General features: G+C 34.7%; 1 protein-coding gene across 1 annotated transcript in view; it reads right to left on the bottom strand.

The window, feature by feature from the left end:
- The window catches only part of CCDC7 (coiled-coil domain containing 7), a 403,315-nt gene that overhangs the window by 55,230 nt on the left and 325,169 nt on the right, over nucleotides 1–22,916 (bottom strand). Inside the window, 2 exon segments of the mRNA XM_058532824.1 lie at nucleotides 1,162–1,269; nucleotides 13,816–13,932. Coding sequence (XP_058388807.1) covers nucleotides 1,162–1,269; nucleotides 13,816–13,932 — 225 coding nt within the window.

Below are 22,916 nucleotides of genomic sequence, written 5' to 3'. Positions count from 1 at the left end.
TTTTCTTCAGTTTCCTTGACTGTCTATTTTTGTTTCTATGCATTAGATAAAACAGCCACGTCTCTCAGTCATGACAGACTAGCCTTGTGTAGGAGGTGAACCTTGCCAATCAGCCTGGCTCAATCTTCCAGTTGCTTCTCAAACCTTTGTGCTTGTCTAAACCACCACGTTTGTTTTTCTTTGTTCTTAGTGGATTCTAGGAGATTAGGGTGTGCCAAAACTAGTCAGTGCCCCAAATTCATTGGAAATGCCCACACATCCATTCATGTTCTTGGCTGACTATTAATTGTCTGCCCCTTTAGCTAATTAGGGCACATCTAGTGGTAATGAGTTGAATGTCAGGAGCTCTCCTATTCTTTGTAGTTTGTTTTTGTGCTGGGGCACTCCTTCACACTTTCACAAAATTTTCTTACCACTTTGAAGATGGATTTTTCTTAAGTAGATATTTTCTTGGTTATTGTAAACATTTGATTGTTTCCCACTGCTCTGCTAAAGTTGGTTCTGACAGTTTCTGCTTATTTTTTTCAATGTTTCTGTCAGGGAGCAAGAGATTGGTGCCTCCTAGTCTACCATTTTTCTGACATCTGCCTTAAAGTGGTTGTTTGGAAGTTGCCACAGAACACTTAAGTTTATATTTTATTACAAAATACTTAGTCACTTGGCCACATCAGCTTGAGCACATATTCTACTCCTTACATTTTTTTTTACCATTAGAAATTTTCCAACTTTGTGATAGGCAGATCACAAAGCAGCCATATTGCCTATCTAATGATAGTTCCATTTTTTTTATTCCATCTTGTTATTACAAAAGATGATATGATTAAAATTATATTCTCTAAGGAACTGATAATATAGCATCTAGTTTATGTTAGGAAAATTCACAATGTAGGGAAAAGCTTATATATTTTTGTTTCATGAGCAGGTAAAGGGAAATTATTAAGCATTACCTAATTAATGTTTGTTTGGTGGAGTGAGTCACATAATAATATAAATATACATATTAATTGATAGATTGATTGCAGTGAAATTATCATTAAGTTAAGAAAGGCTGCCCTACGTTTGAATTTCTTATTATCTTTTAACAACAGAACTATACAGTTGAAATACTTTAACTCTTAGACTATGTTCTAATGTGTCTAAACATTATAAATCTCTACTTACCTACCACTTTGTTTAAATCTAATTGAAATATTAGGTTGCTAATTGATGGATTCATTGCTGGAAGATTTTCTGAAGTATCTGGAAGTTCTGAAGCTCCTTCATTTTTAACTGGAATAACAATAGATCGCAGATTAGTTGACTTAAAACTAACATTTTCTTTAAGGTAAAATTATAGTACATAAAATTAATTAGAGATATTTTACCTTACAATTATTTAACCTTATTTACTTCACAATTTAACATACTGATTATTCAATTAAGTACAAATATGTCTAATAATTTTTAAAAGCTTACTAAATAGCTACTACATGCTAGATATTATACTAAGTACTTTTCAGATATTATCTCATTTAATCCTCACAAGAATTCTAGGAAGTAGGTATTTTATTCCCATTTAACAGATGAGGGAAGTAGAGTTTAGAGAGATTATGCATATTTTGGAAGGTCACATAGTTATTAACTGCAAAAGCTTGAAATAAATTTTGTTCTTTTAGACTCCAAAACCTATTCTCTAGCTAGTAAATTCAAGTGTCTACTGGGACTGAGCATGTAATATGAATGAAATGAACCTGGTGATGTTTGAAGCAGCATGAATAGCAGAAGTGGAGTGGAGTAAATATTTTATATAAGGCTATTACTCTCACTTACTGTTACAAATGCAGGCCTGATGTTCCTGGGTCATCTAAATTCTCAAAAGAAGCTAGAAGTGTAGATATTTACAAGGAATCCCAAGATTTTTAAATATTTGCAAGTAATCTAAAAGTTTTAAGCATATTTGTAAGACAAAACAAATCATCAGCTATTGCCACAAGAGAATTACCTAACTTTAGGAAAGGATTAATTCTACCACGTGGGTGTCATTTGAAAGCCAATTACTAGGTTATATTTCTTTGGAAAACATCATCATTTATTTACCAATATATCTCTCTATCATCCAGGAACAGGAAAATAAGATTTAAAATCTGGATAAAATTGGTATTTTCAAAAGAAAATAAAAATAAGCAACGTATGCCAGGAAAAAGTGGAAAGAATAATTAAAAATTAAAATTGGAAATTAAAGTAATAACCTTTCAAAAGTACCAGGCCCAGATATTTTCATGAGTGGAATTCTTTATAATTCCTCAAGGATTAAATCTTATGCCAGGGCCAGCCCCGTGGTTTAGCGGTTAAGTGCGTGTGCTCCGCTACTGGCAGCCCGGGTTCCGTCCTGGGCGCGCACCAATGCACCGCTTCTCCGGCCATGGTGAGGCCGCGTCCCACATATAGCAACTAGAAGGATGTGCAACTATGACATACAACTATCTACTGGGGCTTTGGGGAAAAAAAAAGGAGGAGGATTGGCAATGGATATTAGCTCAGAGCTGGTCTTCCTCAGCAAAAAGAGGAGGATTAGCATGGATGTTAGCTCAGGGCTGATCTTCCTCACACACACACAAAAAAAGTGTGGCAGTTAAAAAAAAAAAATCTTATGCTATATCACATAAAAATGGAATTTTTCCATTTCTTTTATAAAATCAAAATAGTTATTATAAAGATATTGATATAGATATAATAGGCATAACTGACATAAAAAATACTGTAGATAGAAATATAATAATGCAAGTCACATATGTAATTAAAGGTAATAATAGCTCCATTAAAAATAAATGAAATGAGTAAAATCAATTTTAACAATGTTTTATTTAACCAAATATATCCAAAATATCATTTCAACATGTAATCAAAATACAAAGAATGAGATATTTTATAATTATTTTCATAGGAGGTCTTCAAACTCAAGTGTGTGTTATAAACTTACAGCACATCTCAATTCAACTAGCTGCATTTCAAGTGCTCAATATCCATATGTGGCTAGGGGTGCCACATTACACAGTACAGCTTTAAAATATAAAGGCAAAAATCTTAGATAAAAAGTAAGGAAATAAAGTTCAGTAGTTTATTAAAATAATAACATGGCATGACCTAGTAGATTCATTCCCAGAATACAAGGGAGGTCATCTATTAATATAGTTACCATATTAATGGTTCTAAAGAGAAATGATGTAGGATTATCTTAAGGTAAAAAGTCATTTAAAAAACTTGAACACACATTTTAAAATTTTCCCCAGTTTTAATGATATATAATTGACATAAACATGGTGTAAGTTTAAGGTTTACAATGTGATGATTTGATATACATATATATTGCAAAATGAATACCACAATACAGTTAACACATATATCACCTCACATAAATGTTAATTTTTTTTTGTAGTGAGAACATTTAATATCTATTCTTTTAGGAACTTTAAAGTATACAGTACAGTACTGTTAACTATAGTCCCCATGCTATATATTATATCCCCAGAATTTATTAATCTTGTAATCAGAAGTTTGTACTCTTTGTACCCTCTGACTAACATATCCCCATTTCCTCCATCCTCAGGCCCCTGGCAACCACCATTCTACTCTATGTTTTCATGAATTTGGCACTTTTTATATTCCACATATAAGTGAGATCATAAGGTACCCGTCTTTCTCTATCTTACTTATTTCACTTAGCACAATGCCCTCAAGGTCCATCTATGTTGTCGCAAAGGGCAGCATTTCCTCCTTTTTTATGGCTGAATAATATTTCATTGTATATATGTATATATATCTGTTCATCTGTTGAAAGACACCTGGATTGTTTCTTGGCTATTGTAAATAATGCTGCAATGAACATGGGAGTGCAGATATCTCTTCGAGATCCTAATTTCTTTTCTTTCAGGTATATACCCAGAAGTGGGAATGCTGAATCATATGGTAGTTCTATTTTTAACTTTTTGAGGAACTTCCATACAATTTTCCATAGTGGCTGTATCAATTTACATTCCCACCAACAGTGGTCAAGGGTTTCCTTTTCTCCACATCCTCAGCAACACTTGTTTTCTCTTGTCTTTCTGATAATAACCATTTTAACAGGTATGAGATGATATCTCACTGTGGTTTTGATTTGCATTTGCTTGATGATCAGTGGTGTTGAACATCTTTTTACGTACCTGCTGGCCATTTGTATGTTTTCTTTGGGAAAATGTCTATTCAGGTCCTCTGCCCATTTTTTAATGGGATTATTAGTGTTTTTGCTATTGAGTTCTGAGTTCTTTATATATTTTGAATGTTGACCTCTTATCTGATATATAGTTTGCAAATATTTTCTCCTATTCTATAGGTTGCCTTTTTATTATTATTATTTCTTTTGTTGTGCAGAAGCTTTTTGGTTTGACATAGTTCTCGTTTATTTTTGCTTTTGTTGCTTGTGCTTTTAGTGTCATATCCAAAAAATTGCTGCCAAGGCCAATGTCAAGGAGCTTTTTCCCTGTTTTATTCTAGAAGATTTATGGTTTCAGGTTTTACATTTAAGTCTTTAATCCATTTCAGTTGATTTTTGTGTATAGAGTAAGATAGGAGATCAACTTCATTCTTTTCATGTGGATATCCACTTTTCCCAAAGCCGTTTATTGAAGATACAATCCTTTTCCCATTGAGCATTCTTGGCTCCCTTCTGTAATATTAGTTGACCGTCTATGCATAGATTTATTTCTGGACTCTCAATTCTGATCCATTTGCCTATGTGCCTGTTTTTATGCCAGTACCATACAGTGTTGATTACAATAGTTTTGCAGTACATACTTTGAAACCTCAGGAAGTGTGATGCCTCCAGATTTGCTCTTCTTTCTCAAGATTGCTTTGGCTATTTGGGGTCTTTTTTGGTTCCACATGAATTTTAGGACAGTTTTTTCTATTCCTGTGAAAATGCCATGGGAATTTTGACAGTGACTGCATTAAATCTGTAGATGGCATTGGGTATTGTGGACACTTTAACAACATTAATTTTTCTTATCCATCAACACAGGATATCTTTTCATTTATCTGTGTCTTCTTCAATTTCTTTCACAAAAGTCTTACAGTTTTCAGAGGACAGGCATACCTTGGAGATATTGTGGGTTTGGTTCCAGACCACCACAATAAAGGGAATATCACAATAAAGTGAGTCACACAAATATTTTGGTTTCCCAGTGCATATAAAAGTTATGTTTACACTACAATGTAGTCTGCTAAGTGTGTAACATCATTATGTCTAAAGAAAACAATGTATACACTTTAATTAAAAAATACTTTATTGCCAAAAAATGCTAACCATTATCTCAGCCTTTAGCAAGTTACAATCTTTTGCTGGTGGGGGACATTGCCTTGATGCTGATGGCTGCAGCCTGATCAGGGTGGTGGCTGCTGAAGGTTGGGGTGGTTGTGCCTATTTCTTAAAATAAGACAACAGTGAAGTTTGCTGCATCGACTGGCTTTTCCTTTCACAAACAATTTCTCCATAGCACGCAATGCTGTTTGATGGCATTTTACCCACAGTAGAACTTCGTTCAAACTTAGAGTCAATCCTCTCAAATCCTACTGCTGCTTTATCAACTCAGTTTATGTGATATTCTAAATCCTTTGTTGTCATTTCAGAAATCTTCACAGTGTCTTCACCAGGAGTAGATATCATCTCAAGAAACCACTTTGTTTGCTCATCCCTAAGAATCAACTCCTTATTCATTAAAATTTTATCATGAGGTATCAGCAATTAAGTCACAACGTCAGGCTCCACTTCTAAGTTTAGTTCTCTTGCTATTTCCACCACGTCTTCAGTTACTTCCTCCACTGAAGTCTTGAAACCCTTTTTTGGGGGGCTTTTTGATTACTGATTTAATCTTCTTGGTCATTACTGGTCTATTCAGATTTTCTATTTCTTCATGATTCAGTCTTGGTAGGTTGTATGTTGCTAGGAATTTATCCGTTTCCTTTAGGTTATCCAATTAATTGGTGTCTAGCTGTTCACAGTAGTCTGTTATGATCCTTTGTATTTCTGTGGTGTCAGTTGTAATTCTGGAGAAAGGTAGTCTTGTGCATGCAGTCTTTCAGCCCTTACTTGGCCACATAAGAATGAGCTTTGGGCTTGGAACACTTCTTACCAATAGACAAAGAGCCCACATAGACTGTGTCAAGCTTATTAACTCATATGGGAATATCTTTCCTTGTTTCAAGCTCAATGAATGCTCTCTTGTCTGTTTGGAGACTGTAGGTCCTGTGGAACCCGGCCAACCCCACTGTTTTATCTGTCTTCCATAAGGAGGGGACAGCATCCTTCCACTGTGGCACAAGAGGAATGTGCATAGGAAAATTGCCTTCCATCAGACACTGGGAGAGACCCACTGACCGTGGGGGACTGACACACACTACTGAAGCGGATCTTTCTCTGTCCTTTCTTTATGTAAGTTAAGTGTTGTTCCATCCAGTGCTTGGCTGCATTGCTTTCATTAGTGGCTCTGATACCAAGATGAAAAGGGCAAAAGTGTTTAGAGTTCTCCCCTGGGATTGGTAACCGGTGAACGGTACCCTACTCCCTTGGGATTGATAACTGGCGCACAGAATTCTGCTGGTCAGTAATGTTTCCTCTTTCAGATATAATTTTATTTGTCTTCCTTTTTTTTCTTTATTAGTCTAGCTAAAGGTTTGTCAATTTTGTTCATCTCTTCAAAATACCAACTCTTTCTTTCACTGATTTTTTCTATTGTCTTTCTAGTCTCTATTTCCTTTATTTCTGCTCTAATCTTTATTATTTCCTTCCTTCTGCTAACTTTAGGCTTAGATTGTTCTTCCTTTTCTAATTCCTGGAGGTATAAAGTTAGGTTATTCATTTGAGATCTTTCTTTTCTGTTAATGTAGGCATTTATTGCTACAAATTTTCCTTTTAGAACTGCTTTGCTGCATCCCCTAAGTAGTTTTTCATTTTCATTTGCCTCAAGATGCTTTCTTATTTCCTTTTGATTTCTTCTTTGTCCTATTGGTTGTTGAGGAGGGTGTTGTTTAATTTCCATGTCTTCATGAATTTTTCCATTTTCTTCCTGTTATTGATTTCTAGTTACATACCATTCTGGTCATTAACGATACTTGATATGATTCCAATCTTCTTAAACTTGTTAAGGCTTGCTTTGTAGCCCAACATATCTATCTATCTATCATGGATATCTATCCTGGAGAATGTTCCATGTGTTCTTGAGAAGAATGCATATCTGTTGGATGAAATTCTCTGTATATGTCTGTTAGGTACATTTGGTCTCTAGTGTTATTCCGGTCTACTGTTTCCTTATTAATTCTTTGTCTAAATGATCTATCCAATGTTGGAAGTGTGGTATTGAAGTCCTCTACTATTATTGTATTGCTGTGTATTTCTCCCTTCAGTTCTGTTAATATTTGCTTTAAATATTTGGGTGCTCCAATGTTGGGGATATATATAGAATGTCTTCTTGTTGAATTGACCCCTGTATCACTATATAGTGACCTTCTTTGTCTCTTTGAGCCAATTTTGATTAAAAGTCTATTGTATCTGATATAAACATAGCCATTCCTGCTCTCTTCTGGTTGCCATTTGCATGGAATACCTTTTTCCATCCCTTCACTTTGGGCCTGTGAGTGCCCTTAAAGCTTAATTGGGTCTCATTAGGCAGCATATTGTTGGTTCTTGTATTTTTTTAATCCATTTGCCCACTCTGTATTTTGTGATTGGAAAATTTAGTCCATTTATATTTAAAATAATTATTGATAAGATATTTCCGTTTTATTAATTATTTTCTGGCTGTTTCTTTAGTTCTTTTGTTCCTTTCTTCCTCTCTTGCTGAGTTTCTTTGTAATTTATTTTTTGTAGTGATATGCTTTAACTCCATTATCTTTATCTTTTTTGTATTTACTATAGATATTTTCTCTGTGGTTTCCATGAAGCTTACATAAAATGTCTTATAACAGTCTGTTTTAAGCTGATAACAACTTACCTTCAATCACATACAAAAACTCTACATTTTACTCTTCCTCCTTCGACATTTTATGCTATGGGTGTCATACTTTACATCTTTTTATTTTATTTTCATTAATTTATTTTTTTGGTGAGGAAGATTGGCCCTGAGCTAACATCTGTGCCAATCTTCCATTTTTTCTTTTTTTTTTTGGACGTGGGATGCCACCTCAGCATGGCTTGATGAGTGGTGCGTACGTCTGCACCCAGGATCTGAACCTGCAAACCCTGGGCCACTGAAGTGGAATGCATGAATTTAACCACTATGCCACCAGGCCGGCCCCTACATCTTTTTATATTGTGCATCCATTAACAAATTATTGTAGCTGTAGTTATTTTTAATGTTGTTGTTTTTCTAACTTTTATGCTAGAGATAAAAGTAAGTGCCTTGGTTTGTTGGCTAATTCAGTACTTCTGTATTTCAACTTTTTTTTACTGTGGGCCACCTTTTAGTCCATGTTTCAACCAACCACATTGTCAAAGCCCTTTCTAATCCTCCAAGCTTCAACATTAAATGCAGAATCTCTGCTTAGTGGACTCATATTAATAAAATTCAACATGATTCAACTTTATGTTCCACTATTATACTACACCCTTAATATCAATTCCTCCACATAATTCCCAGATATCTATCTGTATTCATTGGAAAAATAATGTAGTTCTTTTGGAGTATAGCACACTTTCTCATAGGTCACACTTTGTGCTTCATATTTAGAGGCCTGCTGAAACTTGAATCTATTTGTAGGTCTAGAAGCAAAGGGGAGTGGTGTGTGGGTATCGAGGAAAATCAGGAATGTCTTGCAAGGTAACTACCTCAGGGGAGGACATTACAGTCTTCTCAGCTAAAGTAGGGTTAAACTCTTCAGATGGGAGCAGAAATCCTGCTCTAATGAGAAGAAAGACTCAGCGTAATTTAGGCATCAATGTCCCTGGCTTCATCAGGATCTTCTGATATGTTCCCACTCCAATTTTCAAGATCTCATTCCCTCCCAATCAATGCTCTCATTTTAATAGCAGAAATCCTGCAACATTGGTAATTCAATTTGTGTTAGAATTCAGCCACTTGCAGGATGAGGCTGGATTTTGTTTTCAGCAATCTCAGCTCTGTAGCAACAGGAGATAAAGGTTTATTTCAGGGTAGACATAGAAACTTATAGTTCATTTACGTGACTCTTGAGCTGGGAATTTGAATCCCTGAGCTCATTATTTACCTTCCCCATTTTATTCAGCACAATTAGGAGCAACCAGCCAATCTCACTATACTCTTTATTTTGACAAAAATGTTCTAAGGTATCAAATACATGATTACCTGGAATCTCGTGTCTTATAATTATTTGATTGCAAGTATCCTATGGTGATTTTTTTATAGATCTCTATTGCCACATTATACCATGGAATATCAGTGTTCTCTTTACTGCTGGAAATAGAGTCATTTGTGCCTTTAAAACTGATCAGGTTAGAGAACTAATTCTAAAAACCACAGAACCAATTCAGAAAACTCATCCTTAAGATTCTGTTCCTTTTAGAACCATTCCTGGTACCAAAATATGTATTAGGATCTCCAGAAAAGAAAACAAGAGAGATTGATTTTAAGGAACTGGCTCATCAATCGTAAGGGCTAGCAAGGCCAAAATCTGCAGGGCTGGTTGGCAGGAGTCAATGTTTCAGTCTTGAGTTGAAGGCAGTCTGGAGGCAGAATTCCTTCCTCTCTAGAGAACCTCAATTTTTTCTCTTAAGGCCTTCAACTAGTGGATGGGACCACCCACATTATGGAAGGTAATCTGCTTTACTCAAAGTCTACTGATTTAAATTTTAATTAAATCTAAAAAAATACCTTCATAGCAACTTCTACACTTGTGTTTGACCAAACAACTGGGTACTAGAGCCTAACCAAGTTGAGATATAATTAATCATAACAGTTGGCCATCAGCCTTGAGAAGGTCATTCAGGAAAAAACACATATTATTAATCTGATAGAAGATTATACCCTGCAACAACGCTGAGAAAGAAAAACACTGTCACTAAGAGGGGCTCTCTGCCATGCTAATTAAAATGGAGTCTAATATTGTTAAAGTTATCAATCGCCAGGTGTTTTAGAAGCTCAAGCCACGGGGGTGCACCACTGGAAGCCCTAGAGACAGCTTAAATTATATCAAGATGCTTATGGGAAATGTGGCTTTTCTGTATCAAGCTCCACAGATTTCTTGATTCCTGTCTGCTATATATAGCTCAATGTGGATGCTGCACGTGGGTTAGGGGGACAAAAAATGAAGTATGTTGTAGTTGCTGGGCATCTCAATGAGATGAGGATACTATGTTTGTTCTATTTCCTCTTCTGTAGTATTCTTCTATAAAGCCGAATTAATGTAATTTTAGTTTAAGGCCTATTTTGTCTTTTGAATTTTATTATAGTCTGAAACTGTGCCTACCATTGGGAGTTTTATAATAGTTAATTTTTAGAGAATAAAAGAAAATTATTTTAATTTTTGGATTCATATATTAATTTATATTACCATACCAATTGCTTAAATATACTGAATATCACCATGAATAACACAAAATTTTGGGCCTTGCTCTAATAATGTAGCTGAAAATATATTTTGGGGAACTCTGAGGATTAAGCTAAAGGCATGTTGCTATCTACTATTTACTTGCCAATTCAATTTGTCTTGTGTTTTTTGGTAATCTTTTTATTTTGAAACTTTCTGAGCTACCTTGTTTTAGGTAGCTATTCCTAAAAATTTTATTTACTGTATTTTGTCAATTTTCTAATGCATACTTTTTCACATTTAACATCCCTAAAATTGGGGTATGTTACCATAAATGGAAAGAAAACACTGTGTCATAATTTAACTGATAATATTTCTGCTTCTTTATGATACCTAAAAATGACATATTTTATAATCAATACATCTTATTAATTAAATATAGTAACTGCATTATGCATTTTTGATAAAATTTTAGAAAACTTTTTATTTAAAAGTTGACTTTAATTCACTTGTATTTATCTTAATAAATTATATTTCCTCTTATATCTACATCTTATTATATGCTTTTCATTATGATGCTTTATTATTGTTTTTATTTTTGCCCTCAGATTTTTGTAGCTTTTTATGTTTTCTTTGATCTTTTTATTCATATATGTTGAGCATTTACATATCGTATTTCAGTTTTGTGAATTGATTACCATTAAGTAACTAGCAAGCATGTTTGAACTTATTTCTCTATTAATATCAAGAATTAAACCTTGGAAATAGAATTACTTAGCCTATTAAAGAAAGCAAAAGTAGTTACAACAATCACATATCTTACTAAATACATATTCTTTATAGATTAAAGGTCCATATGTAAAAATAAAATATTAAAAGAAAACATAGAAAAATACTCATATAACCTTAGAGTTAAGAAGACATTAAAAAATGAAAATAGAAACCTAGAAATTATAAAGTAAAATAGAGACATATATGATTACATAAAAACTGAAAAAATGTGTCAAAATAAAATGTAAAAGATTAAACTATAAATTGATAAAAAATATTTGTAATGCTGTTTCATATTTTTCGCTAATATTCAAAGAGCATCTAAAATTGTAAGAAAAAGCAAACAACCCAATAAAAAATGGGAAAAAGATAAAACAGAAAATTAACAGAAAAGAAAATGAAAAGAGATACAAAATAAAAGATATTCTGCCTGGCTAGTAATTATGAAATTAAAAGAAAGACAGAAAGACAGAGAGGTGATTTTCCACCCTGCATATGAATACTGACACTGTTAACTGGTTGAGGAAATAGAAGAGAGACACAGTTCAATATTGATAACTAAACACACATACTCAAACTCACCAATATTTTAATATTTTATGATTTCAATGAGTTGGAGTGAGAAAGCTATTTAAGAGCAAGCGTATAAGTGGAAGTAAAATACTTCTAAGGTTCTTTTCTTTGTAACTAAGCTATAGATATTGAGTAACTTTAGATTTTTATCTAAAGGAAAAGGAATATTTGGTTTTTATCTACTGGAACTTACTGGAATAAACTCAGTTCCAAAATAAAAGCAGAAGGAAATAATCTGTTGGATGACATATACCGAATTTTTATTTTTAGTTCTATGTTGATAAAAATATCTTTAGTTAAGCAATGAGAATCATATATCATAACCAGTATGTGTACTATTATGTTTTATGATGTATCATGTTTCTGACATTTTATAAACTCTCTGCTCTTAGACTCTGAGACATTATAGTGTTATTTTAAAAGGTCTATTCTTTTTGCCATATCAAAATTATGACACAAAATATGATTATTATCTATACAACATAGCTAATACATAAAGTAGAAAAACACCCATCAGTTATAGCCAATAATAATAATAGTAAATAGTTTTATGGATCTTATTATTATCCAGGCACTGTTTTAAGCATTTCACATAATTCCCACATAACTTATGAGGTAGATATTATCACCAGCCCTATTTTTCAGATGAAGAAACTGAGGCACGGAGAGATTAGCTAATTTACACAGATAGTAAGAGACAGAGGTGGACATAAAAGACAGGCAGTCCATCTCCAGCATCTGTACGTTTAAACACTACCCCTATGTTGCCTCTCTTAAAAAGATAGGCATCTCCTAAAGAAAACAACCCGAACATCCATCCATGGGAGAGTAGGCAAATTAACTGTGATATATTCATAAACCAGATCATTATACAGTAATAAAAATAAATGAACAAGAGCTAAAATTATCAACAGTGATTAATCTCATAAATATTGTGCCAAGAAAGCAAGTTGCTAAAAAAAAGCTTATGGCACACTACCATTTAATAATACAAAACAATAGCATAAACCATTTACAGATGCAAACATATCTAGCAAGAGTATAAAGAAATATATGGGAATGATAAATACCAAATTCAAAATAGAAGGAGGCAATAATCTGAGAGGGATGGAAAGGAGACTTCAGTACTGAAGATATATTTACTGAACTGGGACACAGACACACAAGTGTTCATTATATTAATTCTTAAACCTTTCTATATTTCAAAATAAAGTAAAAATGACAGAAATAACATAAAATTCCAGGTTTTATTTGGTTCACAAGAAGCTCAAAGATAAATTGCTTCTTCTATTATACTAAGTAAAAAATCTAAATACATTTTTTTTCCAATCCTTCTGGTAATGTCGTATTTTTCTTCAAATCCATTTTTGAAGCAAACAGAGAAAATAAATAAATAAAATAAATTTCTTTAAAATATACACCAATTTCAAGAATTGTAGTAGAAAATATACAACAACATCAAGAGTAAGTTCCAGTAGATAAAAACCAAATATTCCTTTTCCCTTCTTGAAACTATATAACAATATCAGATATAAGGTCTACTGGATAATAACCAATATGTTTTAGCAGATAATGGTACTTGATAAGAATTGAAATGTGAATACTGGGTGAATGTCATACTTTTAAAAGTGAAATAATTGTAATAGCTCTGTAAGATTCCCAGAAAAGTGTTTCCTAAACTGGTGCACTATGAAACACCATTCGAAGACAATAAGGCAAAGTTTCTTCGTCAATACGTTTAAGAAATACAGTATAATAATTAAGATGTTAAAGACTACAAGAAGTAGTGAGTGGTGCTAATAGCATTATGGCATTTGTACTAGTCCTGCAGAACTCCAATTTTTGGTAAGAAAAATTCAACTATAAAACCATAAATAAAGCTGATCCACATTTAAAATGTACTTTAAATTGTTGTGTTTTATGACTATTTTTAAATATGTTTATCAATATCACATATACCTCTTAATCTTTGAGATTGGTAAACCCCATTTGTTTGAATTTGATCCTTACATCCTGCAGCTAGTTCTAGATCTTTAATTGTGAAGTTCCCATCTGAGAGTTCATCCATGCCTTGATCTACCAAGATGAAAAAAACTTTTAGTAAATTACATATAGAAATACTACTGAAATCTGCTTACTGTGGCCTAATTCCAAGAAGTTATAATGTCTGAAGGTTAGGAAAATATTCTTACATGTTACATCAAGTAAAAAGAGAAAAATGATTACTCAATAAATGCCAGAAGTTCATTTGACAAATTTCAACATCTATTCCTGAAAAAACCCTTTGAAAAATTAGAATTATACATACTCCTAGACATTTACACTCTTAATATATTCATATGTCTATTTGAATTCAGCAGCTAACACCTTGATTTACAGTGAAGCACCAAAAGATATTCCTATTATAATTATGAAAAGAAGAATGTGAATTATTATCATTTTAACAATTACCTAGTTCTAATAAAGTTGATAATATATGAAGCAGAAATTATGATGATTTTCAGCTAATATTTCTTGCCAAATCTAAACATAGAGATTTGTCATATAGACTTTTTATTATAAAAAATTAAACTAAAAGAAATGGGTCAAAAGGACTGAACATTTTCAATGTCAGTGATATCTATAGGTATTTTTTATTATAATTGATACATATTTTCATATAGCTTTTCTGAAAATGTTTAGTCATTATACAAATTTACTTGTAATCTTGAGATCTGCTTCCTCACACCCTTCCCAATTGATATTACATACTTTTCGTATTTGTTATTTTATAAATCATCTTCATTGAATTTATTTTATTATTAATATAAATCTATTTGATTAATAAGTATGAAAAATATCTGCTATCCATTTTTCTGTTGGAGGAATTCATTTTTTCTAATTTCTTTTAATATACCTTTTTTATTAAAGAAATAATCTAAATATGAATATTAAATATTTAAATATTTTTATAGAAAGACTATATTTCATATAAAGGATACAACCTATTGACTTCCACAAATATTTTTTTCAGGTTTTTTGTTTGCTTTATAACTTTGATTTTGGTGTTTCTGTGTACAGAAATTTTAAATTATTATTTAGTTAATTTTTAATGATCTTTCCCTTAAGTTTCTGGCTATGAAGTCATGCTTAGGGTAGTTTTCCTCAAAACAAGATTAATTTATGTTTTATTTTAATGTTTCATTTTCCATGGAAGTTATTTATAAAGCTGAAGATCAATTTCTTCAACAGTGGAAGATAAAAATCACACTTTATTTTTTTCCATTTGTCTGTTAAACAATCGATTTTTTTAAAGTCACTAGTTCTAACAACTATGATATGATATTCTTTGATCAGTTTCTGGAATTTCTAAACTGCTCCATTGATCTAAATGTTTATTATTCATTGTTGAAGCTTTTTAGTATATAATTAGGTCAAGTGCCACTGCCCCAGTTCTACCCTCTTTTCTTCACTCAATTATTTTGATACTGAAATACATTCTTTTTTTAAGATAAATTTTAGAATCATTTTCATAAAATTCCATCAGCAACAGAAAAACAAACAACCACTGACATTTTGACTGGAAAAAAGTTATTTACATATTAGTTTTAAGACTCTTTCACTCAGGAGCATGGAACATCTCACTATTAAGTCAACATTTCTCTTTTGTCATTCAAGTTTGTTGTTTCCATCATGTAAGACCAGCATATTTCCTGATGTTTATCATCAGTTATTTTATCATGTTTTTGCTCCTGCCAACGCTAGGATATATAGAAATGCTGCTGTTTTCCTCTGGCAAATTTGTGTTAGCCACTTTGCTGAACTTTCATTTTGATATTACATAGCCTTTATTTGATTACTTTAGGTTTTAAAGGTAGAAATCTAATAATCTGTAAGTAATAATCATGTTGCATCATCTCTTCTAATATTTGTAACGGGTTGTTTTTTTCTTATTACATTGGTTAGACATCTACAACGTTTTCTTTGGCAGCAATAGACCGCAATTTTGTCTTGTTTGTAACTTTTATTGGATATTTTATTTCACCATTAAATATGGCATTGGGGCATTAGAGACAGATTTTCTTCACCATACTAAGAAAGGATCATTTGTTTCACAGTCTTTTTTTTTTTAAATCAGAAAAAAATGAAATTTATATAAAAATAAACAATTAAGAAAACACATAAATGACATTTCTTTTCATCAACATTTCCTGTCACTTAAAGATCTGAAATTGAGGAACATACTGTCTCCTCTACAATTGTCACAGTAACAACAAGCACATGCTGTTTGAGTAATTGACTGTAAGAAATTCTGGTAGCAACAGACGAATGGTAGCAAAAGAGAGAACAAGAGCAATGAAGGGTTTGCATGAGAGGTTAGAGGAAACAGTTTACTTTAAAGTTGAATACAATCAGACACTTCCAAGATTTTCTCTAGTTTTCCTGGGGCCATAGGAGAGTAAATAGCCAGATTATCTGGGTTTTAGAATCTACCTTCAATTATGAGATTTTAGGCAAATTACACTATGTCTCCCTCTCTTCATCTCTTAAATGGTGATAATAATCGTACTTTCCTCATAGGGTTTCTGTGTGGATTACTTATTAAGTGTTTGATATTAAATGTTTAATAAATAACAAAATAATTTCATTATTATTCTTATTATTACTGCAAATGTCCAGATATAAAAGTCAAAACTGGTTAGTTTAATATCCATTTGTGACTACATTCCAAATTTATTCTTCTGAATATGAATATTTATGTGATTTAAAGTTATTTGCTAATATTGTATATACAAAGTGTTTCTGCTTGGGCAATTTTGTGTATCCTAATTTGAGGATAATCTTTTGGTTTTGAGTCTACCAGCAAAAGATTTTTATCTGCCACCTGAACCACCTTCTTATCTACAAAATAGATGTTTGAAATACATTGAAGAGAAACATACATCTAAATACATTTACTCTAAAAGCATGTTGAAAGGCAATGACATATTTCTTTTCTCATTTCACTAAGCTAGTAATTTTCCATATTAAGTTGCATAGCTGAATAAACATGATTAAACTCTTGTAAACTGTAAGAAAATTAGCATGTGTGAACAAGTCAGTGAACTAAACACAAGTTGTCATCCTTCTCCTTCGCCCAACTCAAAAACCTCAGGAGTAAAAAAATTATATAATAACAAACATCGGAAGTTAAGAACAAGGACCTGAGATTAAGGTAGGTAAAAAGGTCCTAATTCTTAAGGAAAAATCTAGACATTAAAATACTTCAGAATCTTACGGGTACAAATATTTAATGCCATTGATACATATTTTGAAATACTTAGTTTTTTTAAATCATTATACATTCCTACTAAGAACATTCAGAACCAACACAGCTTCACAACCTATTCCCATCTTTTACCCATTTTTGTATTAGAGTGCTATTCTTTTTATATATTTTATATATTAACCTTGTATTTGACACTGTATTATACTCACACTGAAGGGAGGCCCTGAAAGACAGTAGTAAAGAGACAGCCTTCTGTGGGCAGACCTTTGGGCAGTACATCTAGGGCTCCACTACATGTAGAACTAGAGACTGTCTAAGATTTAGATGTACATTTATTTTTGGGCAGGAGCTAATGAATTTGGCCAGAATGGTCAGGGACCTGAAAAAATGAAGATTGAAAAAATGATGACAATGAAGCCGTGGGGAGATTTATGTCTATGACTTCCTAGAACAGAATGAGAGTGCATAAAGATAGTTATGCCCCATGTAAATACACAAGAAGGTATCTACCAGAGTGTAAGCTCTCACTAGATGGCCTGTCCTATGAGTGTCAGTCAGCCTCTGGTGCTTATTTCACAGACCTAAAGTGCCAACAAGAGGCCATGGTGGCAGTGATGAAGCATCTGCACAGACTTAATAACAGAGTTTTTCTCACTGAGAATGATCTGGATTCTGCCACTGCTGAGTGCTCAACTTGTCAAGAGCATTGGCCAAAACTGAGCTCCCCAATATAACATCATTTTCCAGGGGAATTAGGAAACCACATGGTGGCAGATGGATTACACTAAACTTTCTATCATAAGAGAGGGCAATGGTTTGCCCTCATTGGGTTAGACATTTATTTGAGGCCCTAATTTGCTTACCTTGCCTATAGAATTTCTATCAGTATCATTGTTCATTAACTTAAAGAATATCCTTTCCATGCCATAGTGTCGTGTACAACATCATGTCTAAAAAGGGACATGATTTATGGCAAATGATGTGTCACAGTGGGCTCATATCTACGAAATTCATTGGTGTTAGTAGAAGCTCCATCACCCAGAAGCAGAAAGTTTTATGGAAAAATGAAATGGCTGAGTGAATTCTCAGTTACTATGACATCTGATAGACAACACCCTGAGAGACTGCAGTGCTGATATACAGGATGCAATATACGCCTTAACCCAGATGCCAATATATGGCCCTATCTTCCCCATGGCCTAACAGCTCCATATCACATACACCTAACAACCCACTTAAATCATTTTTACTTCATTTCTCAAAGACCTTTGTTAAGTGGATTACAGAGATTCTTGTGCCCAAGGGAAGAAATCTCCCACTAAAGAAACAGTCATGTGTCCAATAAACTAGAAGCTGATATTGCCCTCTTGCCATTTGGGGCTCCCACACCATTAAATCAATTGGCTGAGAAAGAGATTACTGTATTGGCCACAGGATTGATTCCAGCAATCAGAGGGGAATTGAGTTGCTCCTAATTGGTGGAGGCGAGAAGGACTATATTTGGAACCAAGGGGATCCACTGGGTCATCTTATAATACTCCCTTGCTCAAAAGTCATGATAAATGGAAAAATGTAGCAACATAATAAAGATAAAACCACCAAGATATCAGCTATTGTAGGAACAAAGGTTTGGGTTACCTCACCAGATAGAAATCCCATCTAGCCAAGGTGGTGGCAAAGATTAATAACATGGAAATGTGATGTGGGAAGGCAGCTATGATAACTAACTGCCTTTGTAACTAGTTATAGAAGTAGCAACTGTAGCAGCAATGATTTATTTTCATTATTTCTTATAACACCACCTCCATTTTATCCTCTGCCACCTTACATAAAGAACATTTATTGGTAGTTGACAATGTTTTAGGTTACAGATGGGAGCAAGAACATATTGATACTACCCTGTAATTAAATGGATTCTAATAGGACCTAATGTTCCTTGAGCTGAAGACACAAATTCATCACCTGGATGAAGAATAAGGTGAGGATGCTGAGGGGCAAAAGAGGTAGATGGAGAAGACATCTTTCATTTCACTCTTCAGATTCCCTCCAACTTTCTCTAGTTGGCTACATGTCCCCAAAAGCTGACCTACATGGAGTGCATCAATGGGCTCCCCTGCCCTTTGGCTTCCAGTTGAATTCAGCCAATGGAACCATAGCAGGAGATCAGAGAGAGGAAGGACAGTGAGTTCAAGGAATTTATTTCCATGGCTTCCTCCCTGCCTGGTCACAGTAGCTTGGCACGTACCCTTCCCAAACATCTTAGCTCTTGCCAGGCTAACTTCTCCACGTAGCTCTCTTTTACCTCAGTCTCCGGTAACTATTCTTTCTCCTTTCCTCTTCAGGGCAAGAGATAGTAACAGTATCCTACTTTTTCTACCTCTGGGTTGCTACAGTATTCCTTATGATTTCCTTAGATATTCCCTCCTCCTTTGTAAACATTCCTTTTATTAAAATCTCCTCAAATTACCCGATTTGTGCCATTTCCTCTCCAAAGAGGCTTTGACGTATATGCCCATCAGTAGAAGACTGATAGATAAACAGTAGCATAGTCATATGACAGATTATTTAACAATGAAAATAAACAAAATACAGCTACACCTGAAAACACGACATTAAATTTTAAAAAGCAACATATGAAAGCATATTTAGAGAATTATTTATTTATAAAATGTTCAAAAACTATATTGTTTATGGATACATACTGAAATGGTAAAATTATTAGGTTGAACCATATGAAATTGCCATCTTTGTAGGCAAAAATGATTGAATATTGGCAATTGCATATGGTTTAATCTAAAATAAAGGAAAATATAAGGAAATTTTACCAAAAAATCTAAACAGTGATTGCCACTGTGGGTAGCAAGGGAATTGTGAGAGATATATTAGAGATTTTAGAGAGCAGTACTCTATTTCTTGATCTCAGTAGTGGTTACCCTAGTTTTGTTTATATAATTAATTGTTAAAATTTACATGTAAGTCTTATGAAATTTCCTGTACTATAATATATTTCACAATAAAAGTTATTTAAAAAGTAAATTAAAGATATTTTAAAAATTAGTTGCTCTTGTATATCTTTGTTCTGGAATCTCATTCAATATCTCCTTCAACTTCTTAGCTACAAGAAATATTTTTAGTTCACTTAAAAAGAAAAATCCTATATATTGAGACTACACAGTAATATTTTCTCTCACCTCTGCAATGTAATGAGTACACAACTATAGTACAGTAGCAGTGAATTATTAAAATAGACTATGTAAAGCATAAAAAATATAGACAATACTCTGAGTGCATGTGTAAAAAATTGTATTTCATAGATATACCTAGTTATTAAATACATTTGAATTTATTATTCAATTATCTTATGATATACATATTTAGGAAAAAGGTTTAAATTCTTAAAATAAAATAAATGGCTGAAAAAATGGAAAGATGAAAGAAGTTATCAATCCAAAAGAATATGAGAAAGAAGATAGAAATATACAAAATGTTGAGAAAATAGAAAACTAAAAGGAAAATGAAATTGTTTCAATCTCCAGTCTGGCATGTAAGAGGCTTGGAAGTCATCACTCCATTGTTGTTGACAAGTAAAAAGCTAAACAAACTGAAAAATCAACAACTCTTCTTAGATCCCTCCGAGAAGTGAAGTCACAGGGAAAACTGCTGTCCCCAAAACTGGAGACATAGTTGGGCAGACGCAGAAAATCAAAACTTAACAGAGCAGAAACCTCTGTGGGAGCCAGCACTGGGGTAAGAAAACTTGAGCTGCAATGGATGAATTGCTGGAGGCTCAGTGTCATACCGGGTGTCTCATACTTTTGTGAGTTTTACCTCCAGGAACTCGACCAGGTTTTCACAGTGGATGCCGAAGAAAGTCCACTTGTGCTTCCAAAAGAGAGAGGGGAAAAATAACCATTTTTAAATACACCAGAGCAGTCTATTCTTCCTTAAAAGGCTTGCTCTTGGGAAAAACTATTTTACCAGAGCCAAACCTTCTGGGGTTTTATCAGAACCAACTTGGGTGATGAGAAATACTCTACTCCAACCCTCTAGCCTTCCACATGAGGGGACGAAAATACCCTACTTCAGCCCCCTCTAGTCATCCAGTCCCACCTAAGTGCGGGGCAACCCAGAAGCACTGGTGAAGTTCACAGTCAGGGGCACAGGATCACAAACATACTGGTCTTATGATTATGACCTAATCGTAAGACTATCAAACACTTCTTCTCTCACACCTTACCACCACATCACTAAAGGCCTATTTCCTTTACCAACACTCCTTTAGAGTTCCTTTTCCTGGTATATCATGTCTGGCTTTCAACAAAAAATTATAAGGCACACTAAAAGACAAAAAAATACTTTGAAGAGACAAAAAAAGCATCAGAACCAGACTCAGAGATGGCAGTGATATTAGAATTAGACTGAGAATTTAAAACAACTATGATTAATATGCTACAGACTCTAATCGAAAAAGTAGACAACATGCAAAAACAGATGGGCAACATAAGCAGAAAGATGGAAATTCTAAGAAAGAATCAAAAAGAAATGTTAGAGAGAGTGACGTTAGCAAGATGGCAGAATAGAAGGTTCTAGCCCTTGTCCTTGCACAGCAACACCAATTTGACAACCATCCACACATGAAAATACCTTCACAAGAGCTCTGGAATTCGGGTGAGAGATTACAGCACCTGGATGGAGCACAGAGAAAAGACACACCAAAGAGAGTAGGAAGGGCAGTTCCACTCTATCCATGTCACCCTTCCCCCAAGCCTGTGCAGTGCCATGCTGAAAGAGATTCCCCAGTATTCAAGAGCTCTCCTCTGGGGCAGAGAAAGAGAAGGGAGCATCCGACTTCACTGTGACCCCTGGCACTAGGCCCACTAAAGTGAAACTTGGCACCAGGCTGGCCCCTGTGGATCCAGGATCCAGGCCAGCCCCCACATCCCCAGCATGAGACCAACCTCAGCAGACCCAAGCTCTAGGTCTTCCCTTGCAGACCTGGACTCCAGGCTCACCCTGGTGGTCCACGGCACCAAGCTGGTCCCCAGAGACACAAGCTCCAGGCCTTGGACCTAGGCTTAAACATGGCTTCATTGGATGCTGGTTCCAGGCTTGCACCCATGGACCCAGACTCTGGGCTGGCCCCAATATACCCAGGCATCAGGGTCCAGGTCCACCTCTGTGACCCAGGTGCAAGGCCAACTGCACTGGACCTTGGTGCCAAGCCAGCTTCTGTGGACTTAGGTTCCAGGACTATCCCACCACCAAGACAGCCTTTGCAGACCCACTTGCCAGTTTGGTCCCATGGGTGCAGGCTCTAGGACTGCTCCTGTGCACCCAAGCATTAGGCCAGACCCATAGACCTAGGCTCCAGTGGTTCCTGGGGCCAAACTTGTCCCTGTGAACCCATGCTGCAGTTCACCCTTGCAGACCCAGGCTCTAGGCTCACTCCCACAGACCCCAGGCTCACACCAGTAGACCCTGGTGCCAGGCCAGCCTTCACAGACCCAGGCTCAAGGCCCACCCTGAGGACTCAGGCTCTAGGCCAGACCCCATGGAAACAGACTTCAGGCCAGCACTCATGGACCAATGCTCCAGGTCCATTCCTGTGGACCCCAGCACAGGCTGGCCCCCATGGAACTAGGTTCCAGGCCAGCACACATCTACCAAGTCTCCAGGCCTGCCCCAGTAGACCCCAGAGTCAAGCTAGCCTCCATGGACCCAGAATCCAATCCCATCATTACAGATCCAGGATCCAGGCTTGCCCCTGAGAACCCAGGCACCAGGCCCACACCAATAGACCCCAGAAATAGGT

Source organism: Diceros bicornis, chromosome 36 (assembly GCF_020826845.1).
Source record: "Diceros bicornis minor isolate mBicDic1 chromosome 36, mDicBic1.mat.cur, whole genome shotgun sequence".
In the NCBI taxonomy this organism is placed as follows: domain Eukaryota; kingdom Metazoa; phylum Chordata; class Mammalia; order Perissodactyla; family Rhinocerotidae; genus Diceros; species Diceros bicornis.
Note: the sequence above shows the minus strand (reverse complement) of the source record. Positions and strands in the feature narration are given on the sequence as shown.